This window comes from Helianthus annuus, chromosome 17, assembly GCF_002127325.2.
Source record: "Helianthus annuus cultivar XRQ/B chromosome 17, HanXRQr2.0-SUNRISE, whole genome shotgun sequence".
Taxonomy (NCBI): domain Eukaryota; kingdom Viridiplantae; phylum Streptophyta; class Magnoliopsida; order Asterales; family Asteraceae; genus Helianthus; species Helianthus annuus.
Window position 1 is genome coordinate 177,427,643 of NC_035449.2, and position 20,173 is coordinate 177,447,815.

The window sequence follows — 20,173 nt, forward strand, 5'->3', positions numbered from 1 at the left end:
CTGTGGTGGTTGTCGGTGATGGTGTCTGGTATAAAGAGGGGTAAGATAGAAAGAGTGAATGTTTAAAAAAAACATATAGAGATATTATATATGAAAAGATGAAAATGCCCTTTCTTTTATTAGTAAAGTTATTGAAATGCCCCTTACCTTAAATTGAAAATTTTAACTGAGTTAGAGCCTTGGAGCAAACCAGAGACAAAATCGAAACATCAGGGAGGAAAATGGCTATTTTTAAAGGTTTGAGGCAAAACCGTTAAAATGACCAAATCACAGAGAGCAAAACAGAAGTTTACTCTTTTTATAAAGACCACCAAGTGTTATTGGTTGTCTTATAATAATATTAGTAATAGTAATAGTAATACATTGAAAACATATTTTTTTTATATAGACCATCAATGAGTCTTATTGGTTGTACTAATCAAACAAAGTAACAAACTTCACATAATATTATTTGAAAAAACTTTACGTAATGTTGTAAAAGAAAATATATGGTATGTTAGAGAAGCCTATAACTATTAAAAAAAAATTATAACTAAAGAAATGACTAGTTACATTACATAAAATTATAGAATAAAATTTAATAATTCATTAATTTGTTACACTACAACTATCATCATCACGTAGCATTTGTGTGAAAGTTGTTTGAACGTGTAATGCTGAGTGGGACCCACCCTCTTACCCCACAAAACCTCCATTGCTAACGTTCATAACCGCTTTCACTTGCTACACGTACTTAACTCATCGTCCTCATCAATTCAAACCTGAATCTGAAACTTGAATCATAACTCTTCAATTCAATCATACCTGCTTCATATTGTTCGCGATGAAGAAGCTCAGATCAAATCTACCTCGCCGGAAACGCACAAACTGCTCTCCAATTCTCAAATCACCTATCGCTCTCAAACTCAATTCCAGTTCAATCATCGATTCTGCTTCAAACTTAACGCGAGATGTTGCATTCTCAACCGATTCTATTTCTACAGTATCAACGAACAACAAATCGACGAAGAAGAGAAGTTTCGCCGACGGAAATGGCGAGTTTCGGAGGATTACGAGATCTTACAGCAAGCGAATGGAGATTATGGCGGAGAAGAAGAAGGTAGAGTTAGAGTTATCCGAAGCTTCATCGTGTGTTGAACTGTTGAATTCGAGCTCGAAGAACGTAATTCGAAAAGGATCTGTAGTTTTCAAAGAGGAAGCGGAGAATAATGTTTACGAAATCGAGAATTCAGAAGTTACGACGAGATCTGAGTGTTCAGTTTTTCCGAAATTGTTGACAGATGGAAGTGGAAGAGATAACCTGCAAGTTAATGAAGAAAACGACGTCGTTTCAGTTTTGAGAGAGAATACTGTCTGCGAAATCGAGAATTCAGAAGTTACGACGAGATCTGAGTGTTCAGTTTTTCCGAAATTGTTGACAGATGGAAGAGATAACCTGCAAGTTAATGAAGAAAACGATGTCGTTTCAGTTTCATCTCGACGAGTTTCTCCTAAACCTAAATCCGAATCGACTTCTCGTTTCAAATTATCTGATGCAACAATCAACGAAGGTGAATCAGTTGCTTCTGGTTTCGAAATCACTTCGTATGTCAATAATTCGGTAACGGATGGTACAGTCAACGATGATGAAGTGGAGAATTGTGGAGAGTCAAAGCTGATTTCATCTGAATTTGATCTGAAATGTTCAGAACATTTATCCAGCAGGTATGAAGAGTGTGATTACTCATCAGCTATGTATACGGATGCTAATACGGAGAGTTGTGAGTTTGAGATTTCATCTGACTTTGATACATCGACGTGGTATGATTCCGGTAGTCAGTTTTCTGAACGATCGTTCGGTGATACAACTCCGTCACCGACGTTCCAACTGTTCCTCGTTTATCGTCAGAAGTTTTGCAAATCGGAGTTTTCTTCGAAAGTAGTTTCAGAACAGAAAGATAACCAGCCTTCTAACCGAATTGTTGTAAGTGATTATGCACCACTGCATTAGCTTCAATTGATATTTGTATATGCAGGTTGCTAGTTTCTCCATTAGTTATTGAATTAACTCATTAAGTTTAGAAAGAGTAGTTTGTCACTTTGTTGCCATATTCAGAAGTTGTACTCTTTTGTGATGAACTTAGCTTTATCTATACAACTATTAATTAACTTTTCTTATATATGTAGCTGCTATTCACTGTAGGCCGTAATGGATCGATTAACACAATGATAATGAAATCAAGATAAACATAATTGACAAAAACCGATTTGTATTGTGATTTCTGTATAATATGTTACAACGGTGGTCGGCGATGGCCCCTATATATATATCTGCCAGAAAATCGTATCTAATTGACGCGACGGTTGCCTAATAACTGCGACGTACCGTTTAATCTATTTACTAATTACAATATCAGCCAAAACTTTCTAACAATTACAATTAGGCACCAACTATACTAACTGAGCTTTCTAATGAAACATAACGAACTAACGAGATCGGGATTAGTTTTAACATGAACATGTTAAGTGTAGACATAGGGTGCTCCTTTGAGATGTTTGATGTGTTGTTTACTGGATTACTTTAGATTATAATGGTAAATATAGTATGGTTTACTGTTTATTTTGTGATGTCTAGAAATTGTTAAGACCGGAAGATGAAGTACACGAAGAAAGCTACCAGATGATGAAGAAAAGGGAGAGGAGGCAAGTGTATCTACACGATTATGCTGCAGAATACAGTGGAATGAAGGAATATGGCGATTTGGTTGTCCTACAAAGGTCGAAGATGGTGCATTGGATAATGAAGGTTTGTTAGAATTGCTTTATGATGCAAAGTGTTTTAGAAATTTGTTTTCTCACAGAACCCATACTTCACACTTTCTAAAAGCAGCATTCAGCTTACAAGGAACTCCAGGAGGAAACCATGTTCCTAGGTGTCAGCTTCTTGGATCGGTTTCTAACCAAAGGATACTTCAGAAACAAAAGAGATCTCGAAATTGCTGGCATTGCTTGTCTCACCCTTGCAACAAGGATCGAAGAAAACCAGCCTTACAACAGGTCTGACAATCCTGTCTTATTTCTAATGAGTTGATGACAATAAGATGTCACATTATCATGAATTTGAGCAAGTAAAAGAAATCAGGATTAAATGCATTTTCCATATCTTGCAAGCTTTTAAATAGGAAGCATGATGTGATAGCAAATCCTTAACTATATTATGATATTAATATCTCTGATTGGGAAATCAATGTATTATGTATGCAGCATTCGGCAGAAGATATTTAACGTTGGAAGCAATGAATACAGCAGATCAGAAGTGGTGGCCATGGAATGGCTAGTGCAGGATGTCCTCAACTTCCAGTGCTATTTACCAACCATCTATAACTTTTTATGGTAAACTATGTTTTCAGTTCATCATAACTGTGTCTACACATGCTTTTTTTTATTGAAGATCACGTGAATAGCCATTTTGACTCAATATTAAGCTTGACAGCACAATCGCTAACGCGTCAATACGAATTCTGGTCAAAACAAGTTGAAATGGATCATTTTAGAAAATAAGCATCAAGTTTTATTAAAGTGACCTATTTTACCTCATTGTATAAATTAAGTAGACCAAAGTTGCCGTGTTGTATATTATAAGTAGACCCAACTTGACCCATTATATTACTAATCAATAATGGACATGCGGACCATTTTGGCGCAAAACTCACCCACTTTTGGTCTTTTGCACTGATTAGACATTGGTGCAAAAATCTACTACCTTTGCGCCGATTACACTGACAACCAATAACATATTGACACGTGTTTTAATTGACCCAAAAGCATCCAAAATCTGAATCATTGGCATATAACGTGATGCGAGTGGCATGTTTTGATTAGATGAAATCATTTGTAACGATAAAATTCATAATTTCTTTTTAAAAAAAAGTCAAGAATATTTGCGTAAATACCTCCCTTTCTTTTTAGCCATTAGAATGTAGAAGTCTTCATTTCTAATAAAAAATATGAGTAAAATGTCATTTTCGTCCCCGAGGTTTGGCCAGTTTTGGATCCAAAAGGTTTGAATTCTTGTCATTTTCATCCGGCTCGTTAACTCCATCCATTTTTCTTCATTAATTCAGAGGTATTTCCGGTTTTTTTTTTCATAAAGTGAAAAAGACCAAATTGTCTTTTAACCTTTTAAGTTAGCAAAGAAGACAAAAATACCTCTGACGTAACGGAGAAAATGGATGGAGTTAACGAGCCGGATGAAAATGGTAAGATTTCAAACCTTTTGGATCCAGATGCGGAAAATCAAACCTTTGGACGAAAATGGCATTTACTCAAAAATTATAAATCAACAGATTGAATCTATTATTTCTGTATTTGTTCTTATTCATTGCCATGTTATAAATATGAAAAAAGGTTCTATCTCAAAGCTGCACGAGCCGGTCAAGGTGTTGCCAAGGCTGCCAAGCGTCTTGCGGCGCATGCACTACTGGGCCATGAACAGTTGTCCTACTGGCCTTCAACTGTAGCAGCCAGTTTAGTGTGCTTAGCATGTCTAACTGTAAACAAACAATCATCTCACCAACAAATCACAAGGGTACAAACTTATAACCTACATTTATATTTATAAACATAACTTAATTGCTTCATATGCAGCCAAAGTGTTCTAAATCTAGCCATCTATTAATCCCACTCTATGGTCTTCCTTTTTCAGATTCGGAACGGGTCGAATGATAAGGATCTACCTGACTGCATAAAGGTAATTTACTGGACTGGTCCACGTATATAGGTTAACCTACACTGCATACAGCTTCCTAACTTTGAACTCGTACAATGACAGTCGATGGAGTGCTTGGTTCAGTCAATACGCCAATACGGATCAGAACGCAAGACGGGCAGTCCTTAAAAGATATCCCACTTTTAAACTAGCAAAAAGATGATAGTTATAAAATAAGCGGAACAAGGTTCCAAAACGTACATTCTGTTCTATATTCTAAGTTCAGTATGACCAGATTCTTTATAGCATCCAATAAAATATTAAAATGGACCTTCAATGCATTGGAATGTAGTTGTTATCGTTGGATGGTTTGACAGGGGTCACGGTAGTGTCTTTGTTTGAAGAGACCTCAGCTTTTTGAACCTTCTCTGTAGTCTTTGACCCCTCTTTTGCTTCGGATTTGTCAACACTTTCTATAGTCTTTGACCCCTCAGATTTGTCAACACTTTCGGTAGTCTTTGACCCCTCTTTTTTCTCCTCGGATTTTTTAACATTCTCTTTAGTCTTTGACCCCTCATTTACTTCATTCTCTGTAGTTTTGGACCTCTCTTTTTCCTCTTCAGCTTTGCTAACCTTCTCCTTAGTCTTGGACCCCACGCCTTCAGCCGCCTTTGCAACCGCAGCAAAAGCACCGGCAACCCACACGGCTCCACTGGACACAAACTTGTTGCTCATGAGAGCCGAACCAGCAGTGTTCGCCTTCTGTTCAGCTACAGCAATGGCGGATTTTGTTGTTTCCGACACTTGATAACGTTCATTCACTTCTTTCATCCTTTCATTCATGGCAGCGGTCCCCATGCTTAACTTATGGGTCAAACCCATCTTACGATCAATTGAAGCGACGGTAGCCGATGCATTAGACGTTAACTGGTGTCTCTCATCGAACGACTTAGCCTTTGTTAGTGCATCTTTTCCCAGAACAAAACCCTTTGCAAGCATCGTGCTCACCACTTCCTCAGCCTTTTGTGCAACTGCATTTGAACCTTGTGCCCCTCTCTGGTTCATAGTTTAAGGGGGTCAATAATATGTTATATACATGAAAAGTAATAAATATATTAGTGAACTAGCCAAGGGAGTACCGGTGATAAAGGAGGAGCTCCAGCAGGCAGTTGGTAATTCTCAACATGGCTTACTGTAACCGGTTTATCCCCAATTGTGGCTCCCTGTAAATTATTTATATAAGTAAAAAAAATCCACAACGGGCATTAAATCAATTTTTATGTTACAACCTTTTTTATAACTGCTAGTTATAAAATCGCTATTTTAAAGTCAAATGTCAACCTATCGACCCTTTTAAAACTAGAATAAATAAAATAAAATAAAACAAAACAAAAATTATATTTTATAAGGTTAACACTCCAGCTTGTTGATTACAGCCCATTTAAAACTTTATTGCATCTTATTTACAGCCCGTCAACCTGTTTGACTCGTTTAGACAAATATTTGGGTTACACAATATGAAGTATGTTTGGGTTAGGGTTGATGCCTTTGACTTGACTAAATATGATACCCTTTCATGTTATACCAACAATAACTGTCTAAACAAATTAAGATGACCATAAGACCAAGCGGTATGGGGGCCGGCTTAGGCCCGGCGAGGCCCGGCGCCGGTCCCCCACACCCCGCCCCCCTCGCCCCGTCCCGTCCTTTCCGGCTCCCACCAGCAGATCTCGTCGGGCCTCCTTCTCCTCCCTTCTCTCACATATACCTATACATACATACATATATATACATAAAGGGGTTCATCCCCCACCCCCCTAGGTCCATCCCCTCCAAGCCACTCCTACGTGGTGCCGACGTGGCGGCCCATCCCCTTGGGGATGAGGCTCTCCATACCCACTAGTCTAATAAAACTAGTTAAAAGTTAACTTACTGTCAAAAGAACTGCTGTATTTGCTCCCTGTGCTTCCTTAAAGGTGACAAACGCGTGTTTCGTGGTTTCACTTTCACTGCACAGTTAAGTTAACCATCTAAACATAAGACTACTCGTATGTTGGATACATAAATAGCGTCAATAAATGTGTCATTAAACATGTATTGGATTTTATATAACACATAAAAAGGACTTTTTACCGATGTCGTGTGACACCGGTGGTGTTTAGTATGTGGGTCCACCCTTGCATTTTCATATTGCAAATAAACTTTTATTGACATTCAAACCTTTTCATATCAATATAGTGGATATTTCCTGAAAAAGAGAAGAATTCCCATATATCCTTCTCGGTGACAGACAGCGAGACATTCCTCACGTCCACCGTTTTAATCTGTTAATTTGAGATCATAACATCATTATAATTTACAATTAGAAAACAAAAAATAAATAATTATTTCCAAAGTAAAAAATATTGATTCTTCATAATGAAAGCAATCAAGTATGTTCGGTTCTCACTTCTGAAACATTCGTTGGCGACTTAGGTGTAGAAGGAAGAAGAGCATCTGTTTCGGTTCTTGCTTGAGTAGCAGCCATGGGAACCTGAAAATTTTAGATGTTCAATCATGTGTTCGGAAAGCACTTAAGATGGTCAAATCACTTTGAGTAACAATAGCTACTCAAAATCACTTCTGTAAAATCTGAACCCTCGCACCAACCAATAGTGTCCTGTTTTTTTTTTGCTACCTCATGAGTTCATCCATCATGAGTTGCTCCCACCCAAGCATGTTTAACTGTGAAATTTCTTCTCATCAAAAGTGTAAACAAGCTCGACCGCTTGAGAGCTACTCGAGATGACTCGCTAAAAGCTTAAATCAGGCTGAACGTAAATGAGTTGGAGTCTAGATTGGAGTTTATTTATAATAAACGAGCTCGAGCTCAAACCCAAGCTTCACAGCTTGACTAGGATTGTGAGCCTATTAATTATATTATTATAACTTTAACTTTTATCTAATAAATAAATATACAATCACGTAGTAAATATTCCTCTATATAAAGTGAAAGGGCAATAATTTTAACGTTATTTTCCTAATTTCGTGAAAATAACGTTAAAAACGGGGGACGGTTAATTATGCATGATGTGGTGGCGTTGATAGCCGAAGGACAAGGGGGTACATGCAGTAATCGGCCTTTGCTGAGTGTTATGTGCCTTATGTCCAAGGCTTGATGCAAAACTACTATCGAGCCAGGGGTCTCACTGGAAGCAGCCTCTATATTCCTACGGGGGGTAGTGGTAAGGCTGTTTACATCTTACCCTCCTTAGACCCTACGTTAGCTTTGCTATTGGTGGGATTTACTGAGTATGATGATGATGATGCTGATGCTGATATATGTGTATATACACATACTCACACATATGTGTAGTTATATTAAAATACATATATACACAAAAACAGTTATATATGTATTCAAATAAATAAATAAATAAAGTATTTGATAAATCAAATAGAAGTCTAACCAAATTCAAGCTCGGGCCTTAAAAATAGAGCTCAAAACAAGCCGGGCCAAGCTAGGCCTGTTTACACCCGTATTCTCATCGATAGTCAATGCATCTTTACATAAATTGGAACCGAATGGCATGAACTATTAAGATCTATCATGAAACAAAATGTGAACTTGACACAAACTAATGAAATCTGCCATGCATATCATCATCATGTGAACGAACATCTCTTTTGCTATAATAAAACCACAAATTGCCTGCCCATTTGTTTGACTTTTCAAGTCAAACTTTGACTTTCTTCATTCAATTATGATATGTTGATTCTTTCTTACCCAGCGTTGACCACAAAGGTCCAAATATCATATATTCTTAATTATACTTTATTATTCAACCCCCTAAAATCAATATAAAATCCCAAATTATTTGATCAAATTCCACATGGTTGTATTTAATCAAATACCCATAAAATGAATATCTTGTATGCATTTGGGGCAGAAGATGATCGATCACAAGGCATAGGGTTTGAAGCAAAATCAATAATTGTTAATCATGAAATATTATAATATAAAAAAAAGGATGGGTATGAAACGTACCGATATTTTTTAAGAAAATTATATGATCGGCAAAATGGGATTTGCAAAAGTGAATCGGCTGGGAAAGAAAGAAGACGGTGGCGTTCGGCGGGGGGATGATAAACAATAATGAAAAATGGTTCCCGCGGGAAATTCGGCGGCCTCCATCAATTTCATCCTCTCCCATTTCTGTGATCAAAATATGTTTATGTACACTAAATTAAGAAAATCTCTTAAATTTACTGTTAAAAAAGGATTATTTTGAAGTTTGGGTTTACCTAAAAACATTTTTATTCAACAGTTTAGAGCAGTGGTGGACCTATGAATTTTTCTATTGAGGTGTGGAACATTTTTAAAAATTTTAGGTCCATAGACATATAAGTAAAAAAATTGGTTTAGGTCGGGTCGGTTCATTTAAAACAATCGGTTCGTATCAGGTCGGTTCGTATCGGCCCCTAGGTATATACGTAAAAGAAATAGCGCCATAACGTCCCTACTCATGGTTTCTATCATAAACAAGTTGATCCATAAGTTCTTCGCTCCATAACATAATCTTTTAATTTTAATTTTCAACTATTCAAGCCCTAGAAATCGTGTGTAATCACCGTAAAAATCATCTAAACAACATAATAACCCTAAAAATCATCTAAACAACGTCAAAACACACGAAATTTCAAACCTATTTAACAATTTTATTACCCTTTTTCTCCTATAATATCAACTAAAATCATCAAAAAAAAAAGACATAAAAACTTACCCTTTATCGGATTCCGGTTGGTTTGGTGTCGGACGACGAACGTTTGGTGTCGGACGGCGGTGGTTCGCGGCTGTTGATGACGTGCTGTTGTAGCGGCTGTTGTGTTCACTAATCGCTGGCAGGAGACGGCGCAAGAGTGGGAGGGTGGGAGGAATTCTAAGGGACTATTGGGTTTATTTTAATTACTATAGTTTGAACTTATGATGGGTTTGATTAATGGGTTAGAATTAGTGGACTAGTTATGTTTAATGAAATAGTGGGTTAAGGTATTGGGTATTTGGGTTAAGTTGGATAGTATAAATTTATATAATTTACGTGGTTTTTTTTTAAATCAGAGTTTACTAAAAAAAATTAAATATAAATCGATAACATATTTTATCTAAGGTATGTGGACGAAAAATTCTAAGAGGTGCGGACGAAAAATTTTAAGGGGTGCGGCCGAAATTTTCGACGGAAAATAGCATTAATTTTTTTTTCCCCGAGGATACGCGGGCCCACCTTGGGCTAGGAGTGGGCCCCCTTGCTTTAGAGGATCATAACATTTTACTTAACACTAATGTATTTATTTATTAATGTCATAATTTTGGGATAAAAGATTTATAAAACTTTTGAAATTTTATATTCATAGGATGTCAATTTATAATTATCTAAAGAAATTGATTTTTTTTGTTAACTATTTTTTATCGAATAAAATAAAACTAGAAGAAATAAATTGCGATTATAAGCCCGGTATTGAGTTTCAAATCGTGAAACAAATTGTTAGACACTAACGAACAACAAAATCTGAAACATGACAAACCAGCTGATTTGCTTCTATTTAGACTGTTAAGTTAATTCAAATGATAGACGGTTAAGTTAATTCGAATAATCTCTAGATATCGGTTATAACCAACTAACCAAGGACATCTTCCCGTTTATAAAGACTACCTTCCTGAGGCTTGGTACATATTTGTGGTGTGCTTGAGGTTTGAAAAAATAGCTTGACAAGGTTTTCCTAGGTCTAAAGGTGTGGTTCGTATTAGTATCATATTGGTAAATATTGTGATGTGATTTTAGTGTCATTAGTATCATATTAAACCATGCGTAGTGGTTTGAGCAATAATGCCCCCACTCATGGGCGTTTTCTGCCATGTGTCAGTCCAGTCAGCATGGGGGCATTATTGGGCGTTTTTGCAAAAGTGGCATAGTGGAATAATGCCCAATAACGTCCCATTCAATCATTACACAATTGCTTATTTTTTTTAATTAAAAACTTAAAATAATTCATTAAATTAAAAAAATACAATACTAAAAAATTACATTGCAAAATTTTAAGTTTTATAAAAGATCCAAAATAAGACATTTAATAAACAAAACTTTAGGGACTGATATAGCATTTTTGAAACTTGAAATATTAAAGATATTAAAGTTTAAAACTATAGGGGCCTAATGTGTCAACATCAAAGTTTTAAAACAAACCTAAAGGGCCCTCCTTCTTCGTGACCTGTGACCTACAAACCCTCTTGAAATTCCGGCCAAAAATCCGGCAAAATCAAACCCCACATTCCATCTCTCTCTCTAAACCCACATGCCCTCATTTGATTGGCCAGTCAAACCCCCTTGAAGCGTTATTTAAAAAACGCTAAATCGAATTTTGCCAAAAAAAAAAAACGCCCGAACACGCCGGGTGTAATGGCGTGTCGGCGTTATGCGGCGTTTTCTTCGAAAATTTTTGAAAGATCACGCCCCATTACGGGCGGTCTTAGTATAATTAGATTTATTTGAGACCAAATGATAAATTATTATTAATTAATTAATATTATTAATATATGATAATAGGGAAGCTGAATGAACAGTGCCAAAGACCACCTGTTCATTCAGCCACATATGAAGGGATGGGTGGTTCTCAGGTGGCATTTGATGTGTGTGCCACGTTGCTTCTTACACAATATATGATAATAGGGAAGCTGAATGAACAGTGCCAAAGACCACCTGTTCATTCAGCCACATATGAAGGGATGGGTGGTTCTCAGGTGGCATTTGATGTGTGTGCCACGTTGCTTCTTACACACGTGTTGCTTCCCCTAATTTCCAACCTCCTAATTGTATCAATCACTGATGGAGAGAGACCTGAAAGAGAGAGAGGGGTTCTGCTAGACAGAGAGAGTTCAGAGAAGATATGCGACACAGCAGACAGAGAGGCAGGGTGGGGTGCTTCCACGTCTCCGGCGGTTAAACCGTTGGAATGGGTGAGAACCCGGTGCCGGGTTCTCTGGCGGTGAGAGACCTGGGATTTCTAGGGTTCCGACGAGGTCCGGTGAGAACCTGGTGACCTGAACCAGGTATGCATGTACCCTTTATAGTCAGATTGGGTCATGGTTGTGGGTTACAACGGTGGTGGTGGTAGGGACGTGGTGGAAACCGGTCACGGATAGGGTAGAGAGATACATCTGGAGAGGAGAGAAATAGAGTAGAGAGAGGCGACTGTTAGGGCAAAGGTTTCACCGTCGAAGAAGTAGGGCCATCTGACGGAGATCACCAGTAGGAGGCTGAAGTCGAAGGAGAAAGCAACGGTGAAGGTGGCGCTACAGGTTTAAGAGATAAAACATCCGATGCCGGCGCAGAAGCCGGTGAAAATGAGGGTGCTGAAGCAGGAGATTTACCGAATTAGATCCGTACATCGGCGGCCTTAAACGCTTCAACCGGCGGTGCAAACCCTATGAATCCTTTCCCCGTTGCTTTCTGGTAAACTTTAAACACTCCTGTCTCAGTAATCAGCTTCACAAACATTATTCTTTTAGGTTAATGTTTTCAGATTTGATTGTTCTTCTTCGGCTCCTATTTGGGTGGAGCAACTTTAATGTGTTTATATAATTCTTCGAAAATTGTTGCAAATGTGTAGGATTTGTAAAACTGATGCAGAATAGAAATTAATATATTCAAACTAGGTATGTAAAAGAAAATTGATAATGTTACATATTATTTTGCTGAAGATAAACTCCAAGAACTAATTGGAGTTTGCTCCATATTCATCAAAACGAACAAGCAGCCACCTGCTTAAAAGCTTAACTTTTTTTACTTTTGAGCTCTTTTGTTGAAGTATATGTTTTATGATAAGGTTAATGAGGTGTACCCTACAATATTTCCTATGACAAACGATGATATAAGTTTATGGTGTACTCTCAGATTCTACAAGATAACCAAGCAGCATCCATCTTATATTTTGACTGTTTTGACCGTTATATGTCAAACACACACCAGTCACTCCTCCGAGTCGAAGATATTAGACTAACCGAGCCCGTGGGCCCATAGAAACCTAACCGAGCCCGTGGGCCCATAGTCTAATAGAAGATAGAGGGTAAACCTCTTAAGCTTTTTGCATCCACGTAGTAGAGCTCGGACTCCGTTGGTAAGGGGTAAATCTGTATAAACCTCTTTTGTGTCGAGCAAAACCACACGAAAATCATTCAAGTTTTCAAGTGCATACCCACAAATTCAAGAGCTGCAGTTGTTTTATCAGATACGTATACAACAATGTATGTTAGGTCTAGATAGACTTGTGATATTGTCGTTTGGCCTATTTGAAAAACAATGCACCTTGTGTTTAACATTATGTTTAGTACTGCAGCCCTTTGTGTTTCTGCGCAAGTCTTTGTTTTAACATTATTTTTAGTAATGCGCGAGTGCGCGAGCCTTTGTGTTTATGCACGGAAGTAGGGGAAATGTGATGAGATATCATCATTGCTTACTGTATAAACGCTACCATAACCAACCATAATTTTTAGACCAAACACAACACTTTTAATATTGACAATTAATATGCTCTTTTTCTAAACTTTTTACCAAATTGTGCAAATAATTTATGCTTTCTGTGATATTTCAGACTATTGTGGAAAGTGAAGTATGTACAAATGGAGCCTGAAATTCCACCTTAATCTAGCGTTCAGGGAGACCCCTATAGAAGTCAGAATATGAAGAAGCTGGGTTCCACACTTTTAGACAGTACGAAACTTGGTTTTCATTACTCACCAGTGATGTAAGTTCACAATTACAACGTTGCTACGTGTTGAAAAATGAAGATACACCATATATAGTTTACTTATTTATTTATAAAAATGTGAAATTTGATTTAGGGATGAAATCTGATGCTAAAGCCACACGTCCATTGCTACGTGTTGCCACTTTTTCCAGTTTTTTTATGCTCTCGCTCATTTGAATATTCAGGAAAGGGGTGATGATGATTATGATGATAAGCACTGTATGAACCATACCTGGAATTCTGACCCATAACTGGATTTCTAGCATGCATCTATTTGAGATTTCTAGCATGTTATTGACGAAATATAATAAAACAAAATGAAAACAGTAACAAAAACATAATATTACATAAGAAATGATCGATGTGTTACAGTTTTGTTGTTTGTGTTACAGATAAGTGGCGTCTTCCAAAGATCCATGCTCCAGAGAAAAAAATACAGTATTGAGACCAAACGTGATAACTTACAGTCTCTTTTGACGAAGCTTTCTGCTAGCCTTTGCTTAACAATTGGTACTTCAAGTGAACTGATTCTGTATGTGTTGTTTTTGTGCTTACAAATGATTCTTTTTAATATTTTCTGGGTAGACTTTTGAGAACCTGTTTAAAACTGACTGTCTACTTAATGAAGTCTATGGCTCGAGGCCGAGAGGTAGTTCGATCAGGCTATCATATTTGTATAGTTATTCTTTATCTTACGGTTGATCATGGTTGCCCGATCGCATTTTTGTAGAGTTATTACAGTCATCTTGTTTGAAATGGTAGCCATTTATGGTGAACTGTATTGGAAGCAAGGGCAGTGGCAGGTTAATGTTAAACATGAGTGGAAAATAAGTATAAGACCTTCTCTAACGTGGCACACATGAAGGTCCGTGGTTGTTGTTGTAGAGAAACGGGTTGGTAGGATGTGGCGTGGTAGGATGTGGTGAGCACAGTGTGAAAAATCCTTCTCTATGGACGTGAGCGGACCAGAAGGGAAGTCAATTACGAGCATTTGTAATGGGTACTGTGATTTGGTTAAAACTTAAAAGTAATCAATACGAAACATGAGTTTAAAGGAAATTATGTTTTAGATAACATTTTGTGAGTAATCATAGCTATCCTGTGATGCCACATGAAGCTTAGCTAGCCTCATTTTTTAAGCATCTAGAGGCTATTAGTCTTTATTAGTATTCATTTATTTGCCCTGGTTGTTATTGCTATCAAATCCATGAAAGTCACATAGTATAAAGGTTATTGGGAAGATCCGAACCTAACCAAACCGGTTTCAGTGTTGAACGGCAAGATGCCATGCTTAAATTTACTATAAACGGTGCGCGTTGGTTTCAGTGTTAAACGGCAAGATGCCATGCTTAAATTTACTATAAACGGCGCCGCAACGCGCGCCAGGTTGAAAAAACCTAGTTAGAATAAAGATTGATACGAGTTCACCATCGCCACTAACGATATCAAAATCACTACAAACTTGTATGATTGATGAAAAGTTACATAAAAAGTGGTAGTCATTTGAAATTGATGAACAACTAAAACTAGTTATTGGTGGCAATTTAATCTTCATCACTAACTTACTTGTGAAGAGCATAAACTTATGATGATTGGAACTATGCTTAGTGTTACCTGCTAAGCACCAACTCATAGTAGTAATAATATAATAACTCCTTGATGAAGTTTCTACTAAGGTTTCCCGGTTATAAATAATTGTAATGGTTCAACCCTTATATGTAGGATTCATTTTGTCTATTTTACATACGAACTTACACCTCGTTTTCACATAAAAACAATCTCGTGTTTTGCATAAAAAAAATATGTTTTATCTGACTATGGATATTTCATATGCACAAAATATTTTAATCTGATAGTGAATTAATACACGATTATAAACCTATCCATGGATTTGAAATACAAAAGGCATATTCTCACAAATACAATTGCTTGGTTTTAGACTCAAACCGAACCAAAACCGAATACTTTGGCTATATGTATTTAAATACCGTTCAGGTTCAGTTCTACTACGTTTTTTATTATAGGTTTCTTGTCTTAGGCCGGCTCAGTTTCCGGTTATCAACTAAAAAAGGGCTAAAAATTTCACTTAGGTTTCTTGTCTTAGGTTGTCTTTGCTATCATTTTGGTCTCTAAGACAATGTACCAAAAAAATAAGGTATGTAAAAGGTTTGGGTTTGCTACTATAAGTCTCTCCTTTTACAAGGAATGTTTGTTTGCAACTTTGTTCAAACTTAAAAGAGGGATGTGGGATTCATGACAGAAAGATTGCTCTTATGTAATACTGTATATATTTACAACACCGTTACCCAAATCTCTCCAACATTTTCAACTCATTATAAACATGTTGTCTGCTACCTTTTAGATGAAGATCTGCAATACCGTAATACGCCAAAAGTCAAATATTTTTAGAATGTTATTATTAGCATAACTCATTATAAACATGTTGTCTATTAGCACTGTGCAGCCACTGCTGCAGCAGCTGAGGACATAGTTTTAAACTTTAAACCGCAAGTTATTAACGTGAATGTGGTTGCATCATAACTAGTATTTCTTTGATTGACATTGTTGATTGAACCAGAAAGTGTTAAATTTAAATTATTTTATATAACTGATACCCCTTGTATATGCCTTATCTTCAAAACCATTACAAGAGGAGGTAAGAATGACAAATTACAAAGTTAAGAATTATTATATCCCTTCAAGTGGTGCGGATTCTAATGGGTGTGTAAGTCTGCCGTCCTAAAAAAACAGAATTATACATCGGTTATTTGTGGGTCGGTTTTGTCATCGGTTACAGGTTATCCTTGCTCACCTTGAGTATCTTCAATGCATCCACTTTCAAATACATCCAAACACGCCATATCAGATTCCCACCCCATTTCAAACACTCATTTCCTCTCTAGTGCTACTTCTACTTTCAAACACTATTTTAAAATAAATAAATAATATAAATATGTACATTATAATTTGTGTGAGAGAGAGGGCCCTATCATCATCCACTTGCTTCCGTTTGGAAAACCGGACGTTGAGAAGCAAATGGCCATCTCCAATGCTATGTTCGTCTTTTAGGACGCCACATGTGTGACACCTGTTCTTACCTTTCATCATAGCATTTAAGAATTTAAAAGATAAATAAATATTATTTTTTAAGTTTATTTTTTTTACCGGGTTTTTACTTTTAGTTGACATAGATTTACTTATTTTGGGGAGGCAAAACGGCGCCGGCGCAAAGTGCGAAATCTACGGCCGAAATTAATGTGAATGGTTTTACAAAGTGTTTGGTTTGCTACGACTCTACATGTTCCTTGGACCCAATGGAATCCCAATTTTTCCATTTTTATCTCTCCTTTTACCCATTCACAATACACATTATTATTATTTTTTAATTCTAGGAGGAGATATAATGCAAAAATTTTAAACTAATTACTATGTAGGAGAGGGTTAAAGACTAAGCATAACATAAACAACATAAATAATTAAATATTTTAACTTTAATTTTTATGAGAAAATGGTTGCATTGTAATGTAATGTTTATTCATCTCTATTTAAATTAAAAAAAAAAAAAACAATATAACCTTTATGCATATAACATACAAATTTGTATGTAAAAAGTAAAAATGCAAAAACAATATGTACCATTAAATAACATAATCAAGCGGTTTATATTTGTTCTCGACATGGTTGTAAAACAAGGTCTCCAATGTCGAGTACTTTCCGAGTAAGCGCTACAAGGTAGCATGCTAAGGCGACTTTCTTCAACTCCGCCTAATTACTCGGAATCGATCAAATGCGGTCAACCTTTGTCAGAATCGGATCTAGTAGGTCAACTCGGGCCAAGTTTGACTTAAAAAAAATAAACATAATTCGTATATCTATCATCTTAAAGAATTAATATCAATTTCACGTATTTTGTTATAAATATTTGTAAATTTATGTTATTTGACATATTTTTAATTTCCGAAAGCTAATTACTTTATAATTTAACATGTCCGAGTACTCCTCGCCTAGGCCGAGTACTCTCAACTCTCCAATCGACCGTCTAGGGGGCGCCTCGCGACTTTTGCAACCATGGTAATCGTAATAATTTAGTATTTGCAATTAGGGTTGTAAACGAACCGAACGTTCAGCGAACAGTTCATGAACCGTTCGGCGGGAAGTTCGTTTATGTTCGTTCGTTAACGAACATGAACAAGAAATTTCGTTCGATTAGTTAAATCAACGAACATGGACAGAGGTCTCGTTCGTTCGATTGTGTTCGTGAACGTTCGGTAAGGTGTTCGTGAACATTCATTGATTTGCGTTCATTTATGTTCGTATCTTTGTGTTTTAATTGAAGATCTTTGTACTTTCTTATGTTTTATTTGTACTTTTTATATTATTAAACTTTTATTTATTTTATTTCCCTAACAATTAAACTCGAAAACTCACTTTCACCTTGTTTATGCATCATTTCCTTTCATTTCTCATTATTTACCTCCAGAATACAATCGACCTCCGTTTCACAATAAGGGATTCAAGTTCGAGTGCTACTCTCTGGGCCATCTATCTTTATCCTTTGTCGCGTAGCCAAATTTATTTGTGTTCGTGAACCGTTCGCGAACACACTCATTTCCTTAATGAACGAACACGAACATAAAATCTCGTTCGGTAAGTGTTCATGAACCGTTCGTAAACACATTTATTTCCTTAACGAACGAACACAAACAAGGCCTTGTTCGTGTTTGTTCGGTTCGTTTATAGCCCTATTTGCAATAAAAGAATCTAGCAAGTTTGAGTAGAGAGATATGAAAAACATATAATCTCTTATAAGTGTTGCTAGTCTATATAGTAGGAGAAAAAATAAGTTAGGATAATAATTAGAGTGGTAATTTTTTTACATGAACACAATATCAAAATAATAAGATTTTAAGTTGTCTTAACTAGTTGTTTAATAAACGAGTCGTATCCCGGTTAACATGTTAAACCCTTTAATCAAACAGATCAGACATCAACTTATTTACGACTTGTTTAACCAACTTAATAGAGTTCATTAACTCATTTATTTAACACATTTACAACTTGATTATAAGGATGGAAGGGGCATCCTAGGGTAATACCCTAGCCCCGTCCAGTCATACGGTGTCATGTCAATTCTACACCCAAAAACCACCAAAACACTAGTGGCGCATACCCACAAGTACCCTAGAATCATGGACCACACTCTTTTACTCCACCCACCAATCACATACACCCTAAAGAGATGGATCCCACCTCCTCACACACACCTTAAGCGGCAAAGGTTTGCCTAGTGGCAAACTACCCCTGCAACCCTAGGGGGTGGCGACGATGTTGTTGCATGACTTCGAACCCTGAATGGGCTTGCCACATGGCGCCCCGTCCCCTAACTTGAATAGGACCCTTTAGATTCAATATACACGATTTCAAGTGTGTGCAAGTTAGGAAATATATTCGATCCAAATAAATATATGGGTTCTATTTAGAATTAATGATTTAACATATTGATTGAAAACTATTAGATGAAAATGATTTGTGTATATATTGTTGTTATTATATTTATTATGTTTCCTTATTTTCTGTACGTATTCATAGGAGATATTTTTGTAATCTTTTCATATATATAGAGAATGCACCTCAGTCAATTGGTGAGGTTTGATTTCCAATACTGTTACATGGTATCAGCCTATAATCTCTCCTCCTTTCCATCGTCCTTTTCCCCCTTCAATTTTTCTTCGATCTCTTCCTGGGAACTCTAATGGCTTCCATTGATTCTACCAACATGAACACTACATCTCACCTTCCCACCACAAAACTCTCATCCTCTAATTATCTTGTCTGGCGCAAACATATGATGTTATTATTTGCTCTTCATAAGCTCTCCTCCCATATCGATGGATCCTCTTCTTCTCCATCTGAAACCGTCACGACCGGCGACAAAACATCACCAAACCCTGAATTCTCAAAATGGACTGAATCGGATCAAAAGGCGGCACTCCTCCTTTTTTCATCGCTAACCGAGGAAGTTGCAACAGAGATTCTCGGCCTCAAAAGTGCACGGGAGATATGGCTTGCTCTCGAGAATTTATACATCAACGCGTCTGTCGAACGCGTCCAGTCCCTACGCGACTCTCTCAGTCAGCTTACCAAAGGTACGTCTTCAGTTACCGAGTTTTCTCGCCGATTCAACATTCTGTGTGAACAACTTGCAGCAATCGGACATCCGGTTGTTGAAACTGAAAAACTGCATTGGTTTCTTCGCGGACTTGGTCCGTCCTATGAAGTTTTCTCCACTGCAATTCGGGCGATTAAACCCGCTCCGCCGTTTCGTGATCTAGTTGCACAAGCCGAAAACCATGAACTATTTTCTCTATCATTGCATGGTAATACTACACCACCGGCTGCGTTCCACGCTCAACAAAATCGTGGATCTTCAACGCAAGGCCGGGGCCGTGGCTTCTCTAGTCGCGGAAACTATTCCCGTGGTTCACATGGAAAGGGCCGTGGTCAAAATCGTAGGCCACCTCATTGCCAGCTTTGTCGAACAAACGGACATTATGCTTCTGCTTGTCCAAATCTGCGTAGCTATGCCACACAAGCCCCACCATCAGATGAATCACTAGCTAAGGCTTTTCATGCACAATGTCATGTGACAAGTGATGGTCCAGATTGGACTGCGGATTCCGGAGCCACCGATCATATGTCTCCAAC

General features: G+C 37.2%; 2 protein-coding genes and 1 long non-coding RNA gene across 4 annotated transcripts; 2 read left to right on the top strand and 1 right to left on the bottom strand.

The window, feature by feature from the left end:
- The first annotated feature begins 648 nt into the window (after positions 1 to 648).
- On the top strand, positions 649 to 5,058 carry LOC110922290 (cyclin-SDS). The gene is made up of 7 exons (XM_022166609.2): positions 649 to 1,963; positions 2,615 to 2,785; positions 2,870 to 3,036; positions 3,244 to 3,372; positions 4,387 to 4,567; positions 4,685 to 4,729; positions 4,811 to 5,058. The coding sequence occupies exons 1-7, from the start codon at positions 824 to 826 to the stop codon at positions 4,874 to 4,876; spliced, it is 1,899 nt and encodes a 632-aa protein (XP_022022301.1). The 5' UTR covers positions 649 to 823; the 3' UTR covers positions 4,877 to 5,058.
- LOC110922291 (binding partner of ACD11 1) lies at positions 4,889 to 8,916 on the bottom strand. Of its 2 annotated transcripts, none has more exons than XM_022166610.2 (6): positions 8,715 to 8,916; positions 7,137 to 7,220; positions 6,908 to 7,011; positions 6,621 to 6,696; positions 5,827 to 5,910; positions 4,889 to 5,743 (listed from the first exon to the last, which is right to left on the bottom strand). In XM_022166610.2, exons 2-6 carry the CDS (start codon positions 7,212 to 7,214, stop codon positions 5,021 to 5,023), a joined length of 1,065 nt encoding a protein of 354 aa, XP_022022302.1. In that variant the 5' UTR covers positions 7,215 to 7,220; positions 8,715 to 8,916; the 3' UTR covers positions 4,889 to 5,020. The 2 variants fall into 2 exon arrangements, with proteins under 2 accessions (XP_022022302.1, XP_035842761.1); XM_035986868.1 differs by lacking the exon at positions 8,715 to 8,916 and adding an exon at positions 8,137 to 8,338.
- Positions 8,917 to 11,342: 2,426 nt separating this feature from the next.
- Positions 11,343 to 14,151, top strand: LOC110922942. The gene is made up of 2 exons (XR_004886647.1): positions 11,343 to 12,174; positions 13,313 to 14,151. It is a non-coding gene; the product is annotated as an uncharacterized LOC110922942 (long non-coding RNA).
- The last annotated feature ends 6,022 nt before the right edge of the window (positions 14,152 to 20,173 follow it).

Coding starts and splice junctions, on each gene's coding strand:
- LOC110922290 (XM_022166609.2), top strand. CDS start 824: ATGAAGAAGCTCAGATCAAATCTACCTCGCCGGAAACGCACAAACTGC. Junction 1,964..2,614: donor AGCCTTCTAACCGAATTGTT/GTAAGTGATTAT, acceptor TGTGATGTCTAG/AAATTGTTAAGACCGGAAGA. Junction 4,568..4,684: donor CTCACCAACAAATCACAAGG/GTACAAACTTAT, acceptor TTCCTTTTTCAG/ATTCGGAACGGGTCGAATGA.
- LOC110922291 (XM_022166610.2), bottom strand. CDS start 7,214: ATGGCTGCTACTCAAGCAAGAACCGAAACAGATGCTCTTCTTCCTTCT. Junction 6,697..6,907: donor CACTATATTGATATGAAAAG/GTTTGAATGTCA, acceptor TTAACTGTGCAG/TGAAAGTGAAACCACGAAAC. Junction 5,911..6,620: donor ATACAGCAGTTCTTTTGACA/GTAAGTTAACTT, acceptor AATAATTTACAG/GGAGCCACAATTGGGGATAA.